This window comes from Marmota monax, unplaced genomic scaffold (assembly GCF_021218885.2).
Source record: "Marmota monax isolate L192 unplaced genomic scaffold, Marmota_monax_Labrador192_F-V1.1 WCK01_AAM20220418_F8-fsc00173, whole genome shotgun sequence".
NCBI lineage: Eukaryota > Metazoa > Chordata > Mammalia > Rodentia > Sciuridae > Marmota > Marmota monax.
In genome coordinates, this window is record NW_026694620.1 from 1,208,073 (window position 1) to 1,225,247 (window position 17,175).

General features: G+C 35.4%; 1 protein-coding gene across 5 annotated transcripts in view; it reads left to right on the forward strand.

Moving 5' to 3' along the window:
• Abca5 (ATP binding cassette subfamily A member 5) overlaps positions 1-17,175 on the forward strand; it is an 80,747-nt gene that overhangs the window by 41,365 nt on the left and 22,207 nt on the right. For all 5 annotated transcript variants that reach the window (XM_046422680.2, XM_046422678.2, XM_046422677.2 and 2 more), the window contains 4 exons: positions 8,677-8,878; positions 11,337-11,506; positions 14,525-14,652; positions 15,060-15,197. In XM_046422680.2, coding sequence (XP_046278636.1) covers positions 8,677-8,878; positions 11,337-11,506; positions 14,525-14,652; positions 15,060-15,197 — 638 coding nt within the window. The remainder of the gene's footprint in view (positions 1-8,676; positions 8,879-11,336; positions 11,507-14,524; positions 14,653-15,059; positions 15,198-17,175) is intronic.

Genomic DNA, 17,175 nt, shown 5'->3' on the forward strand with positions numbered 1-17,175 from the left:
ATATAGCTTTTACAATGTTAAGGTATGTTTCTACTATCCCTAGTTCTTCCAGTGTTTTGAACATGAATGTATGCTATATTTTGTTAAATGCTTTCTCTGCATCTATTGAGATAATCATGTGATTCTTGTCTTTAAGTCTATTGATGTGGGAATTACATTTATGGATTTCCATGTGTTGAACCAACCTTGCATCCCTGGAATGAACCCCACTTGATCATTGTGCACTGTATTTTTAATGTTTTTGTATATGATTTGCTAGTATTTTATTACGAATGTTTTTATTTTTATTTTTTTTATTGGTTGTTCAAAACATTACAAAGCTCTTGACATATCATATTTCATACATTAGATTCAAGTGGGTTATAAACTCCCATTTTTACCCCAAATACGCATTGCAGAATCACATCGGTTACACATCCACATTTTTACATGATGCCATATTAGCGACTGTTGTATTCTGCTACCTTTCCTATCCTCTACTATCCCCCCTCCCCTCCCCTCCCATCTGCTCTCTCTACCCCATCTAATGTAATTCATTTCTCTCCTTGTTTTTTTTCCCATTCCCCTCATAACCTCTTATGTGTAATTTTGTATAACAGTGAGGGTCTCCTTCCATTTCCATGCAATTTCCCTTTTCTCTCCCTTTCCCTCCCACCTCATGTCTCTGTTTAATTTTAATCTTTGCCTTCTGCTCTTCCTCCCTGCTCTGTTCTTAGTTGCTCTCATTATATCAAAGAAGACATTTGGCATTTGTTTTTTAGGGATTGGCTAGCTTCACTTAGCATAATCTGCTCTAATGCCATCCATTTCCCTGCAAATTCCATGATTTTGTCATTTTTTAGTGATGCGTAATACTCCATTGTGTATAAATGCCACATTTTTTTTTATCTATTCATCTACTGAAGGGCATCTGGGTTGGTTCCACAGTCTAGCTATTGTGAATTGTGCTGCTATGAACATCGATGTGGCAGTATCCCTGTAGTACGATCTTTTAAGGTCTTCAGGGAATAGTCCGAGAAGGGCAATAGCTGGGTCAAATGGTGGTTCCATTCCCAGCTTTCCCAGGAATCTCCATACTGCTTTCCAAATTGGCCGCCCCAATTTGCAGTCCCACCAGCAATGTACAAGAGTACCCTTTTCCCCACATCCTCACCAGCACTTGTTGTTGTTTGACTTCATAATGGCTGCCAATCTTACTGGAGTGAGATGGTATCTTAGGGTGGTTTTGATTTGCATTTCTCTGACTGCTAGAGATGGTGAGCATTTTTTCAAGTACTTGTTGAATGACTGTATGTCCTCCTCTGAGAAGTGTCTGTTCAGGTCTTTGGCCCATTTGTTGATTGGGTTATTTGTTTTCTTATTTTTTGAGTTCTTTGTATACTCTGGATATTAGGGCTCTATCTGAAGTGTGAGGAGTAAAAATTTGTTCCCAGGATGTAGGCTCCCTATTTACCTCTCTTATTGTTTCTCTTGCTGAGAAAAAAATTTTAGTTTGAGTAAGTCCCATTTGTTGATTCTAGTTATTAACTCTTGTGCTATGGGCGTCCTATTAAGGAATTTGGAGCCCGACCCAACAATATGTAGATCGGAGCCAACTTTTTCTTCTATCAGACGCAGAGTCTCTGATTTGATATCAAGCTCTTTGATCCATTTTGAGTTAACTTTTGTGCATGGCGAGAGAAAGGGATTCAGTTTCATTTTGTTGCATATGGATTTCCAGTTTTCCCAGCACCATTTGTTGAAGATACTATCCTTCCTCCATTGCATGCTTTTAGCCCCTTTATCAAATATAAGAAAGTTGTAATTTTGTGGATTGGTCTCTGTGTCCTCTATTCTGTACCATTGATCCACCCGCCTGGTTTGGTACCAGTACCATGCTGTTTTTGTTACTATTGCTCTGTAGTATAGTTCAAAATCTGGTATCGCTATACCACCTGACTCACACTTCCTGCTTAAAATTGCTTTTGCTATTCTGGGTCTTTTGTTTTTCCATATGAATTTCATGATTTCTTTATCTATTTCTACAAGAAATGTCGTTGGGATTTTGATTGTCATTGCATTGAACCTATAGAGAACTTTTGGTAATATCGCCATTTTGATGATGTTAGTTCTGCCTATCCATGAACAGGGTATATTTTTCCATCTTCTAAGATCTTCTTCTATTTCTCTCTTTAGGGTTCTGTAGTTTTCATTGTATAAATCTTTCACCTCTTTTGTTAGGTTGATTCCCAAGTATTTTTATTTTTTTTGAGGATATTGTGAATGGGGTGTTTCTCCTCATTTCCATTTCAGAAGTTTTGTCGCTGATATACAGGAATGCCTTTGATTTATGCGTGCTGATTTTATATCCCGCCACTTTGCTGAATTCATTTATTAACTCTAGTAGTTTCTTTGTAGACCCTTTTGGGTCTGTTAGATATAGTATCATATCACCCGCAAATAGTGATAATTTAAGGTCTTCTTTTCCTATTTTTATGCCTTTAATTTCTTTTGTCTGTCTAATTGCTCTGGCTAGTATTTCAAGAACTAAATTGAATAGAGGTGGTGAGAGAGGGCATCCCTGTCTTGTTCCAGATTTTAGAGGGAATTCCTTCAGTTTTTCTCCATTCAGAATGATGCTAGCCTGAGGCTTAGCATATATAGCTTTTACAATGTTGAGGTAAGTTCCTGTTATCCCTAGTTTTTCTAGTGTTTTGAACATAATGGGATGTTGTACTTTGTCGAATGCTTTTTCTGCATCTATCGAGATGATCATGTGGTTCTTATCGTGAAGTCTATTGATGTGGTGAATAACATTTATTGATTTCCATATATTGAACCAGCCTTGCATCCCAGGGATGAATCTTACTTGATCATGGTGCACAATTTTTTTGATATGCTTTTGTATTCGATTCGCCGGGATTTTATTGAGGATTTTTGCATCTAAGTTCATTGGAGATATTGGTCTGTAGTTTTCTTTCTTTGAAGTGTCTTTGTCTGGTTTCGGGATCAGGGTGATGTTGGCCTCATAGAATGAATTTGGAAGATCTCCTTCTTTTTCTATTTCTTGAAATAACTTGAAAAGTATTGGTATTAATTCTTCTTTGAAGGTTTTGTAAAACTCCACTGTATATCCATCCGGTCCAGGGCTTTTCTTAGTTGGTAGTCTTTTGATGGCTTCTTCTGTTTCCGCCTTTGTTATTGGTCTGTTTAAATTGTGTGTATCTTCCTGACTCAATCTGGGCAAATCATATAACTTAAGAAATTTATCGATATCTTCACTATCTTCTATTTTATTGGAATATAGGGTTTCAATATAATTTCTAATTATCTTCTGTATTTCTGTAGTGTGTGTTGTGATATTGCCTTTTTCATCCCGTATGTTAGTAATTTGAGTTCTCTCTCTTCTTCTCTTCATTAGCATGGCTCAGGGTCTGTCGATCTTGTTTATTTTTTCGAAGAACCAACTTTTAGTCTTATCAGTTTTTTCAGTGGTTTTTTTTTTTTTTGTTTCAATTTCGTTGATTTCCGCTCTGATTTTAATTATTTCTTGCCTTCTACTACATTTGCTGTTGTTTTGCTCTTCCTTTTCTAGGGTTTTGAGATGAAGTGTGAGTTCATTTATTTGTTGTTTTTTTCTTTTATTGAGGAATGAAATCCAGGCAATGAATTTACCTCTTAGAACTGCTTTCATTGTGTCCCATAGATTCCGATATGTTGTGTCTATATTTTCATTTATCTCTAAGAATTTTTTGATTTCCTCCTTTATGTCTTCTGTAACCCGTTGATCATTCAGTAACATATTTTTCATTTTCCAGGTGATACAGGATTTTTCCTTCCTTCTTTTATCATTGATTTCCAGTTTCATTCCATTATGATCAGATAAGATGCATGGTATTATCTCCACACCTTTACATTTACTAAGAGTTGCCCTATGGCATACTATATGGTCTATCTTTGAGAAGGATCCATGTGCTGCTGAGAAGAACGTGTATCCACTTGATGATGGTTGATATATTATATAATGTCGGTTAAGTCTAGGTTATTGATTGTGTTATTGAGTTCTATAGTTTCTTTATTCAGCTTTTGTCTGGTGGATCTGTCCAATGGAGAGAGCGGTGTGTTGAAGTCACCCATAATTATTGTGTTGTGGTCTATTTGACTCTTGAACTTGAGGAGAGTTTGTTTTATGAACATTGCAGCACCATTGTTTGGTGCATACATATTGATAATTGTTATGTCTTGTTGTTGGATGGTTCCTTTTGACAGTATATAGTGTCCTTCTTTATCCCTTTTGATTAACTTAGGTTTGAAGTTGATTTTATTCGATATGAGTATGGCCACTCCTGCTTGCTTCTGAGGACCATGTGAGTGGTGTGATTTTTCCCAACCTTTCACTTTCAACCTGTGTATGTCTTTTCCTATCATATGAGTCTCCTGAAGGCAGCATATTGTTGGATTTGTTTTTTTAATCCAGGTTACTAGCCTTTGTCTCTTGATTGGTGAATTTAAGCCATTAACGCTTAAGGTTACTATTGATATATTGTTTGTACTTCCAGTCATGCTTATTTATTTATTTATTTTAATATGGCTCATTTTTACTTTTCGGTTCTTTTTTTTCTTCCCTTTACTGAGTTACCTCCCACTGTTAGTTTTGGGTGCTGTTTTTCAATTCCTCTTCTTGTATTGTTTTGCTCAAAATGCCTTGTAGTGCTGGTTTTCTGGCTGCGAATTCTTTTAACTTTTGTTTATCGTAAAATATTTATATTTCATTGTCAAATCTGAAGCTTAATTTTGCTGGATACAGTATTCTTGGTTGGAATCCATTATTTTTCAGCGTTTGAAATACATTGTACCAGGATCTTCTTGCTTTCAACGTCTGTGATAAAAAATCAGCCGTTAACCTAATTGGTTTACCCCTGAGTGTAATCTGCCTCCTTTCTCTTGTAGCTTTTAATATTCTCTCCTTGTTCTGTATGTTGGATATCTTCATAATTATGTGTCTTGGAGTTGGTCTATTACGGTTTTGTATGTTTGGGGTCCTGTAGGCTTCCAGGATTTGGCAATCCATTCCATCTTTCATATCTGGGAAGTTTTCTAGGATTATTTCATTCAATAGATTGTTCATTCCTTTGGTTTGAACCTCTATACCTTCTTCTATCCCGACGACTCTCAGGTTTGGTTTTTTTATGACATCCCATATCTCTTGGATAGATTGCTGGTGATTTCTTAGCATCCTTTCTGTGTTGACTATATTCTTTTCAAGTTGATAAACTTTGTCTTCATTATCTGATGTTCTGACTTCTATTTGATCTAGTCTATTTATAATATTCTCGTTTGAGTTTTTAGTTTGGTTTATGGTTTCCTGCATTTCTAGGATTACTGGTTGATTTTTTTTTTAAATCTCTATCTCCTAGTAGAGCTCGTTCTTTGCCATTTGAATTTGCCTGTGTTATTCGTTTTCAAAGTATACTTTCATTGTTTGGACTTGCTGTCTAAGATTCCGTTCCATCTGAGTTAGGTATGCCTTGAGTTCTTTCTCTGTCCACTTTTCTGATGCCTCTAGGTTCTCCTGTGGATTTAAGTTGTCCTGCATTGTTTGTAATCCCTTTTTCCCTTGTTTTTTCATGGTGCTCACGTTACTTTCCAACTCTGTTTGACTGCTGTGTTTCTGTTTTCTTCTTTAAATTTGTTTTGGTTTTTATAGTTCCAATATCTCTCCTTTGTGTTGGGAGACAATGTTTAGAGATGTTGGATTTAATTGTGATTTAAGGTAAATGCATTAGTTTCATTAAAGGCCTACAGAATTTGATGGCATATATAGAATTGAGGTTTGAACTTAGGATTTTAAGTTGAGGTCGGGCGATTTGATGGTATGGAGGTTAGTATATGTTAGCTTCTTTGGGGGGTTAAATGCAGGCGGATATTAACAAGAGAATAGGCAGGAGTACTTGGGGGTAGTTAAGGGCTTAGGCGGACTATGGACCAATTCGTAGTATTCATCTATTTGTATTTAGTAAGTTGTACGTAATATGGGTGGTCATGCTTAAGAGGAATAATGGAGAAAAGGTAAGGAAGCAAACCAAGAAAGAGAGAGGGAGAGAGGAAAGAAAGAGAAAAGAATAGAAAAGAAAAAGAAATGATAATAAAAAAATAATAATAAAATGCAGTAAAATAAAAATTACATTTAAAAAATAATAATATAATTATAGAAAAGAAAAAAAATTAAAATTAAAAAAATTTTAAAAAAATTTAAAAAAAAAGAAAAAAGGGACACTGTTCGGCTTCTATTTTCTTCGCTTCCAGTAGGTGGTGCTGTGCCTTCCGGGCCAAGATTTTGCCCTCCGGCTGTAGGAAACAATCGTGTGAGGCCGCTCCCCCCACCACCACCCCCCGCCCCGTGTCTCTCAACACCTGTTAGCTTAGGTTTATTCCTGGTTTCTAGTCCCCTGGCTTCTCCTGTCAGCCAGGCCTTTCCCAGTGTGATACCTCTCAGAAGTTCAAGCTACACTCTGTGCCTGCAGTTTCCTGGATGTGGAGGGCGGCTTTTGGGAACCGACACCTTATTGTTTTGATTCCCTCCACTAGCCCCTCCTCCGAGAGCTGGCGAGATAGGTTTGGTTTTCGCTGCTGGTGGGAGGGGGGGAGTTGGAGGTCAGGTGCCTTTACCTTTCCCCACGCCTCTATTCACGCTCACTCTATTAATCACGCGGAAAGCCAGGGAGAGATTTTATGTGATTTCCCCGCTGTATGGAAGATGGTCTAAATGACACAGACCTGACCTGTTCTATCGCTGAATGAGCTGCAATCTGTCGATAACTGTTGATGGTGACGTCAGCTCTCCAAGATGGTGGCCGCTGGCTTCCTCGGTGGGCTGACCGGTGTGGAGGACAGATTGGACCCCTTCCTTCCCCGTCTCAAACACAGAACTCAGCCCGGAGCACAGTGAGGGCACAGCCAGCAGGAGCCCACAGAATCTGCAGCACCGTTTCTCTGCGTTGCTAGCTCGCCGTTTCTAGGGACACCGTTTCCCATCGCGCCGCAGTCTCTAGCAGCAGGGTGGGCAGCTGAATAAACAGCTTGAATCTCCGGGCTGACAGTTCACTCGCGGTTGGGCCCCAGTAACCCATCCTTGGGTGATGGAAATCCTTCCTGTAGGTTTCGGTGCACCCCAATTTTGCTGGAAATTCCTAACAAGATAGCATTTGGCCATGCTAACTCGTCATTCACCCACGCAGTGACGCAGTACATGGGGGTGATGCACTCCATTCGCCGCCATCTTCCCATCTCCCTATTACGAATGTTTTTATGTTCACGTCCAAGAGTGATGTGCAATGTTATTATATGGATTTTGTAGTTTTTCCTTCTTTTGAACATTTGAAATGATATAGTTGGCATTCTTTTTATTTATCTTCACAAATTGTGGAAGAGTTCAGATAAAACTTTTTTACTGAAAGTCTAATGGCCTTAATGGAATGAAATAACTAAAAATGAAACAAATCCTCTGAAATTTTTTGATTAATATTATAAATGCTAGTATGCTGAACAATTATATAAAAAATTAGTATGATGTAATTTAATGTCATTTTTTGTATTATTGTTTAAATTTAAAAATGTATATATTTGCCCAAAGTAGTTTCTAACTTGTATACACTATTTAATATTTGCATTAGTTATCAGTGGCTTTCTACATTTGAACTCCTGAATGTGTTTTTGAATTTAAAATAAACAATTATCAGTTATGTGGCATTTTATTCTTGCCATTAAATTAGTATACAATTATATTTAATTGGTAGGATTCCAACATAAAATACATAAAGAAATTTTTATTCCAAATGTATTTAGAATGTTTAAATGTAATTGCAAGTAAATATTAAAAGTAAATCCAAATGGCATACTTCATTCACATTATTGAGTTTATTATGTCTGTTATATCAGATTATTATCAGCTGTAATTACACAGAGCTTTAGGAAATGATATTGAAGTACTGTATTTATAACTCTCCAAAGACTGAAAATGAATTTCAAGGGCAGATTTTGGCTATCAACTGGGTATGAAACTAATAGCAAAGTAAAGCCAAGCCAGAAGAGGACTGTTAAAGAGAAAAGAGAGAAGTCAAGGGTTTGATGGGGGCTTGATGTTAAGTTGTAGTCAGGAAAGGAAAAGTTCACATAATAGTTCAAATATCTATGATCTTAAGAATGAGCATGCATACAGTCTAGTTTTGAACTATGGAAATCAGAGAAGTTCATAAGTTGAAATCAACTCTGAACTCGTTCTTCTACTCAGTATCACTTCTGCAAGAGTCAGCCATGGCACATGGTTTACTGTTGTTTGCTTGCTTTTGTTGTTTTACACCATTTTGTGCTAGGCATGATTTACAACTGTTCCTTCACTTGTTGATAGACATTGGCTACTTTCTAGTTTTAGGATATTCTTGATAGGGCATTAATAAAAATCTTCTGCATGTGTTTTGGTGACTCCTCCTCTATATATACCTCTGTTGAATTTATACCTAAAGGAGTCTTCCTGGGTAATAAGATATTCACATATGTTTAGCTTTAATAGATAGAGCCGAAATATAAGAGCATTCCATTTTACTGCCAGATGTGTGCTTCTTTAAATTGATATGCTTCAAAAGAGTTTACATCTTATTAAAGGAATATACCAAAATTTTCTTTTTGTTTGGCAAATAGATTATAGTGTTTTTACACAGCAACCACCAGAGGAAGAAATGGACTCAAAATCTTTTGATGAAATGGAACAAAGCTTGCTTATTCTTTCTGAAACCAAAGCTTCCCTAGTGAGCACCATGAGCCTTTGGAAACAACAAGTGTCTACAATAGCAAAGTTTCATTTTCTTACCTTGAAGCGTGAGAGTAAATCACTGAGATCAGTGTAAGTATGATTACCAATCTTCTGCCTGAGAAATTGTCTGTTTAAGGATACAAATTGGATTTACAATATTAAGTTTTTGTATGTTGACATTTGTAAGTAAGACATAGTTTTGAAAGATTAAAATAATTTTACAATTTCAGAGAAGAAAAATGTACTTTACAGTAATTTCTTGAAAAACACCCAGAGGTTTACTTTTTTTTTTTTTTTTAGCACTAACATTTATTGTCACCTCTAAATAATGAGGAAGTAACAAGTAACCCTATGTAATTATATAATCTTTGAATTATTGTCATTGTATCTTCCGTTTTAGCTTACAAAAATGTTTTTCATTTTTGTTTCGTCCATTAGTTCATTTTTATGCTTATTTTGTAAATAGCAGGAAATGTTTTTTTGTGTGTAAAATGAATCTTAAATTCTTAGGCCCAAGTAATCCTCTTACATCAGCCTCATGAGTGCTGGGACTACAGGTGTACACCACTGAGCCCATTAGGAAAAGTAAAAAGATTTATAGTTATATATCAGATAAAGAAACTGAAATGTAAAAAAGGCTATGTAACTGGTGGATCTGGGATCAAAATGAGATCTTCTCAGCTTAGTTTTAACCTCTCCCAGCACCCTCTTTCAAGGGTACTAAAAATTGGCTTATTTGGAATAATATCAACTTTTTTCATATACTGTACTTCTATCATGTTAGATCCAAAATGGTAGTAGGAATAAAACTTAATCATCAAGAATAAGATTATTATGTGTTTGAAATATGCTGACCTTATTTGCCTTTTTGACTGAAAAAATAAGCAAATGTCAATTAAGTATCTGATTTATTCCTGTTACTGTTACTGAAAGAAAATATTTATTTAAATCAGCACATTTCCATTTATTAAGTTGAACACCACTTTCATGAAATACCCCTGGGAAAACAATAAGAGTCTTAGCTCAGATTGTTATAATTAAAAACCTTAGACTGGGTGGCTTAAAAAGCAGAACTTTATTTTTCCTCACAGTTCTAGAGGCTGGATGTCTGAGACCAGACAGAGTGCCAGTGTGGTGAAGACTCTCTTCAAGGCCACCATTTCACTGTGTGCTCATATGACTTCTTTTTGTGGAGGGGTTGTGGGGAGAGAATAAGCAAGTGAGCACATTAGCATGAACTCTCTTATTTCAAACACATAATGATCTTATTCTTGCTGTTTTTTTTTTTTTTTCAATAAGACACTAATTCCGTCATAAGGCACACACCCTCTCATGACTTCATCTAATCTGAATTACCTTCCAGAGTTCCTGTCTTCAGGGGCTAGAGCTTCAGCATATAAATTTGAGGGGACACAAACATTCATTTCAAAACAGGGTTCTATGCTCAAGTACATTTAGGAAATATTGTGCCTTGTATTTGCTCAACTAAGTTGTTCATCAGCGTATAAGAACATATGAGATGTTCTTTGGTTAAAAAAAAAAGTTTTCTTTAATTTTGTTTAGTCTGGAGATTCTAAATAGTATTTGATCATGAATTTTTTTCTCATGAATTATTTTCTTATCTAAAATATCTATTAACTTATAGGGCTGGATTTAAAAGCAGAATTGTGACAACTTAAGAATGATTTTTAAAAAACAATTATGAGGTATCTAAAAATTATAAATTATAAATTTATTTAAGTGTGATGATCTAAGTTCTCCAGCCACTAGTGACACTTAGCTAAGACAGAGATGCTTTGCAGAGAAGGAGCTCATCTTCCAGGTAGGAGGGTGTTATAGTAGATTGTATCTTGCTTTGCCACCTGAGAGACACAATAGCAGTTAATGTGATTAAATTGTGATTAGAATGGAAATTAAAAGATATCAAAGTTTCATTGTACTTTTTTTTCCTTATACCTAAATATTTTTGCCAGTATATGAAAAGTAAATGGATAGGATAGAGAGAGGGCAGGAAGTAGTTCCTTCAGGAGTATAGAAACATAAATGTTTGTGGCAATGTCAGATTCTTTAACAATTAAAATTATAGGTTTAGGCCTCGGATTGTGGCTCAGAGGTAGAGTGCTTGCCTACTAGCATGCATGAGGCACTGGGTTCAACTCTCAGCACCACATAAAATATAGATAGATAGATAGATAGATAGATAAATAAATAAAAACAGAAGATATTGTGGGGAAAAAAAACTACAGGTTTACATACCCTATAATAATTTAAGGGTGACTCTGGTCCTCTCTTTGCTTCTACTTTTATAACTTGTAATTTTTTCATTCAATATTAGCTTTCTCTACAACATTATCATAAGGTAATTTTTGGTAGTAGAATTTTTTTTAAAGATTTCTTTCTTTGTTCTTGTTTTCTTTTATTCATTTTTTCAATGATTCATTTTTAACCATCTGGGGTTTAAATCAATACAAATGTTAAAGAAGTTTTTAATAGATTTACATATTAATATACCTTAAGCTGTTTTCTTTTTTTTTTTTTCCTCTTTCAGGTTACTTCTGCTTTTAATTTTTTTTGCAGTTCAGCTTTTTATGTTTTTTGTACATCACTCTTTCAAAAATGCTGTGGTTCCCATCAAACTTGTTCCAGACTTATATTTCCTAAAACCTGGAGATAAACCTCATAAATATAAAACAAGTCTCCTTCTTCAGAATTCCACTGGTGAGAGTGTGTGAAGGTCTGTGAATGTGTGTTGGCCAGGGAACGGGAATTGAGGGGTGGATCAATTGAGATTTGGATTTTAGAAATATAATTAAGGTATAGGCACGATCTACACAGAATCCACAAGAAATAAAAGTACTTTATAGATGCTGAGTGATGTACTACAATTATACTTAAAATGAAATTTTAAATTGAAAGTTTTAAAAATAGTCTATACCGCTTATGATCATTAAATTCCTTTGTTTTTTTTTTGTTGTTGTTGTTTTGTTTTAAGAGTAGCAACATTGTTCTCAGTATCGTGTTTTACCTCAGAGTTCATGGTGAACTAATTAAAGGTGAGAAGTGATGAAATTTTCTTTAGAAAGAGTTACAGTATTATGCTGCTTATGAATGTTAAGCAATCCTTTGAGGACTATTTGAAGAATTAGTTAAGACAAATAATCATAAATATAAATATGTGGGAGTTTTTTGAATTTGTAGTTGTAGTTGAGTTTTTTGAATTTGCTGTTGGTATTCTTTCATAATTGTTGAAAATGAAAAGTTTTTTTAAATTTTTAACTAGTTACACATGACAGTACAATGACCTTGACATATCATACATTTGAATCAGATGGGATATAATTTCTCATTTTTCTGAGTATACAGGTTGCAGAATCACATTGGTTATGCAGTCACATATATAAACACAGTAATAATAATGTCTGTTTCATTCTACTATCCTTCCTATCTCCCCAACCCCTCCCCTCCCTTCACTTCTCTCTACCTAATCTAGGGTAACACTATTCTTTTTTTTTTTTTCCCTCACATCTTCATACATGTGTTTTGTATAACAATGAAGGTCTCCTTCCACCATCCATGCAATTCCCTTTCTCTCTCCCTTTCCTTCCCACCTCTCTTCCCTATGTAAAGGTAATCTTCTTCCCATGCTCTTCCTCTCTTCCCCATTTTGAGTCACCCTCCTTATATCAGTGAAGACATTTGGCATTTGGTTTTTTTTGGATTGGCTAACTTCACTTAGCATAATCTGCTCTAATGCCATCCATTTCCCTGCAAATGACATGATCTTATTATTTTTTAGTGCTGAGTAATATCCATTGTGTATATATGCCACATTTTTTTTTTATCCATTCATCCATTGAAGGGCATCTAGGTTGGCTCCATAGTTTAGCTATTGTGAATTGTGCTGCTATAAACATTGATGTGGCTGTGTCCCTGTAGTATGCTGTTTTTAGGTCTTTTGGGTATAGTCCGAGAAGAGGAATAGCTCATCAAATGGTGGTTCTATTCCCAGCTTTCTAAGGAATCTCCATACTGCTTTTCAAATTGGCTACACCAATTTGCAGTCCCACCAGCAGTGTATGAGTATACGTTGTTGCTTAAATAAGAACGAAACTGACATAGGATTCTGATCTTCAAAATATGACAACCTAATACAAAATTTTATTCATGTATGATCAGTTGTTCCTACAACATCTCCTGTGTACATAGTCCTAAGGGTCTTCAAAAGAGTATAAATTACTTTTTAAATCATGTACTAATATAATCTGGTGCTAAGTATACTACATAAGTTTTATTCTTTCTTGGGAAGATGTATTTAGGATAGACAGTTATTCTTAAATAGAAAATGTTATGTTTTGCAATTTTTTTCTTTCATTTAGAATTCTTGTTTTCAATTTTAGTATAAATTTTCTGTAGCTAAAATCTACTACTGCATGAAGCCCCATTATTATGATTTTTTTGAAGTTTGGGGAATTGTAAATTGCAGTTACTAGCTTTCTTTTTGAGTTCATTTTCACTGATGTTTAGAAATTCTAGTTTTATCAAGGTTTGTTTCTTTCATTCTTCCATTATTATTATATCATCATCATCATTTAGTATTTTGAGAGTTTCTTGCCTATGTATCCAGTATTTTCCTAGGTCCTATTGATGATCCAAAATAAAAACCTTTTTCCTTTAGGAATCACTGGGCATTGTCTGTGTCATTGGATGATTTCTTACCTCCTTGCAAAGCACAGGTGGAACTACTGAAGCTACTTCAGTTACAGCATAGCTCTCTTTGCAACACATGTAGTCCTGCTGACAAGCTTTAGAGAAGAGTTGCATTAAGGCACTAGGTTAGGAGTAAAGGTAGTGTCACTTTATACCCCCAAACACCATTCAGTATGACTTTGCGGTTTGGTGTCGAATCTGATCCACCTTATTACACTATTCACTTACAAATTGTATTTTGCTTTGAATGATATGAATTTCTCTCAGAGTCACATTTGTCCTTCCTTGGATCCTGGTTTTTGTGATGATAGAGCAGATGTTACCTGTATTCATCAGACATGTCAACATAGATTTAAACCCTAAACAGGATTAAAATATTTCCCTTGGTTCCAGGCCACCTAGAGAATGTAGATAGAGAGCTGATTATGGATTTGAATATTTTGACATTGTTAAGTCAATTGGCATTTATAAAACTTGTCTGGCTGCCCAGAACACACAAAATTTCCAAAGGGAACAATGCTACCATACCCTATCTTATACCTTTCTAACCTTAGCAGGTTATCTTGTTGCCTATAATTGCCAAATAGATTGTCATTTTTACTGTTTAACCATATTTCATATGAGCATTCCAGGTAGCTTTTCATTGTTATTTTTAATAATTGTAGCAGCAGCTATAGGTTAAATTTGCAGTTACTAAGTGCCAGGTTCTGTTCTAAGCCCTATGCTTATTTTCAGTCCTTTAATTCCTATGACCACAGGACGCGAGGGTTTGATATGCTTTTTATCCTTACTTTACAAAAAAGGAAATTAAGGTCCAGCGCATTCGGTAAATTGTTTTAAGAATAGTGCAAGTGGTACAATTGGGGTTTGAATCCAAGTAACTGGCTCCAGAGTTACTGTTCTTAATCATGTCTTAGCTGATAAAGATAAAAAGTTCTCTAAAAAGACAGGGATGTTTCCAATGTTATTAAAAGTCTGTGGCTGTTTCTTCTTTAAACTGATTCCTTATTATTTGTTTTCTAATACCAGACTCAGATATCAGTGATCTTACTAACTTTTTTGCCTACCGGAACATAATGGTGACGATGTTTAATGACAGTGACTATGTTTCTGCTGCTCCTCATAGTGCAGCTTTAAATGTGGTGTATTCAGAAAAGGTAAGATTAATGCATGTGAACGTTACTCATTTAAAAGTTATAAAGGATTAAATTAGTCCTAAAATTAGTTATTTGTTAAATTGACTTCTTTAGTTGGAAATTAGAATGTACTTTTAGAAATAACTGGCTGTTTGTTTATGATATATTTTATGCTGTGATGACTGATTAACATGAAAAGGAATAAGGAATTTTATTTTTATTTAAAATATCAAAATATCTGCCCATTCCTAGCTGTATTCACAGCTCTATTATCTGTATCTATCATGGAGTATTATTTCTATGATTTATTGAAGCATCCATTCTATACAGTTAATTAGAATTAGGTTACTTGGTGAGAAAAGCTTGACACATAGCAATAATTTATCCACTTATATAAAGTATGCAATAACTTTTTGTTTAAATTATAGGACTATGTTTTTACAGCTGTTTTCAACAGTACTATGGTTTATTCTCTACCTGTATTGATGAATATCATTAGTAACTACTATCTTTATCATTTAAATGTGACTGAAACCATCCAGATCTGGAGTACCCCATTCTTTCAAGTAAGCAACCACATATATAGATAAAATTTCTTAAGTGTATTGTTTGTGTGTATAAAATATAAATTAAAAACCAAGCAATTATAGTAGACAAAAATTTGTAGAAATTTATCCTGTGCTATCTCCTAGTTTTAAAACTCAAGTAGGGGATGGTTTAAATCAAGATTTGAGAGTCCCAGGATTAGTTTGCTTAAGGATTAAGGAGATTATTTTGCTACTGATATACATAGATATATGTGTGTGTGTGTGTGTGTGTGTGTGTGTGTAGATATTTGTTTGTTTTGTGTTTTTTTGGGGGGGGTAGGGGAAGTAGTACCAGGGATTGAACTCAGCCACATCTCCAGCCCTATTTTGTATTTTATTTAGAGACAGGGTCTCACTGAGTTGCTTAGCACCTTGCTTTTTGCTGAGGCTGGCTTTGAACTCAAGATCCTTCTGTCTCAGCCTCCCAAGCGGCTGGGATTACAGGTGTGCGTCACTGTGCCCTGCTGGTACTGATATTTTTATAAAGCATAATTATATTTTACATTAATTATAGAAGAAAAATTAAGGTTACCTAAAAATATTATTTATTTGGAATTTAGATATTAAGATATTGTGTCAAGAGATACACAGTTCCCATAGAGTTGGGGTGTACCACCCTCTTGGCACATGGATATATTCATCAACTTGCAAGCCATTGGATGCTTTACTTTTGAATTTCTATGGCAGCTTCATTACTTAGGCCTTGTCAGTCAAATCACTGGCCACTAGTGATCAAGTCAACTTTCAACCTCTCTTGCCTGCCTAAATATAAGGAGTAGGGCTGAAAATTCCAACCCTGTAATCACATGGTCCATGCCCTGGCAATCAGCCTCAATCCTGAGGTTTATCAGGAACTCACCAAGGCTGCCTTATTAGAATAAAAGATTCTCTTATGACACAGAAAATTCCAAAGGATTTAAGAGCTTTATGTCAGGAACCGGGATGAAAATTAAATATTAAAACAGAATATTCTCATAGTGCTCCTGTCTATAAGGGTTTTAGAAGCTTTGCCTCAGGAACTGGGGGAAGAGAACAAACATTTTACAATATCATAGTTAATGACAGAGTTTTTGGTAGCATTTATGGGAAGAATTTTAAGCTCAAACCATTGTGATTATAGGATAGGGATCAGGTGGTGAAGCAATCAGGGAAGATTTGAAGAGCAACTGGTACCTGAAAACTAAAGTGGGAATAGTATTCTAGACAGAGGTAATAGGAAGTTCAAAAACCGAGAAGTGTGAAAGCAAAAGTACACAAGAAATATATTGTGTGTCCTAAGGGACATCAGTTTAGGGACAAAGAATGATAAGGCATGAAATAAGGACTTAGCAGGTCCCAGGATAAGAAGGGCCTTGAGTGTTGTCTTAAGAAATTTATACTCCATTCTGACATAGATTGTAGAAGCTACTAAAAGGTCTTTAAACAAAGAAGATTAATTATTTAAGAGAGTAATGCTTTAAAAAACTGCCTGAGCTATATTACGGGGTATGTTGTAGAAGGTCAAGACTAGTGAGAGCCCACCATTTAGTGGGCTTTGGAAGCAATTTGAGTGAGAGATTATAGTAGCTTGAATTAGGTACTAATACTGGTTATGTGAGATGTGAATAGATCAGAAAGTGAAAATGTTAGGACTTAACCCAGGCATGTTTGTAATTTCATCTACTTATGAGGCTGAGGAGGAATGATCACCAAGTTCAAGGCCAGCCTGGGCAGCTTAGCAAAACTCAGTCTCAAAACAAACAAATAAATAAGGACAGGGCATGTAGCTTGGTGGTGGAGTGCTTGCCTAATATTTGTGAGCCCCTGGGTGCAATCCCCAGTGCTACCAAAAAGAAAAATAAGTCAGGAATTGATGGTTATTTAGCTATCGCAAATGAGGATGACAGCCATACTTTTTACTTGGAAATGGGTGCTGGTAGTGCCAGGGCTATTCATCAATATCGATAGCAGATGAGGT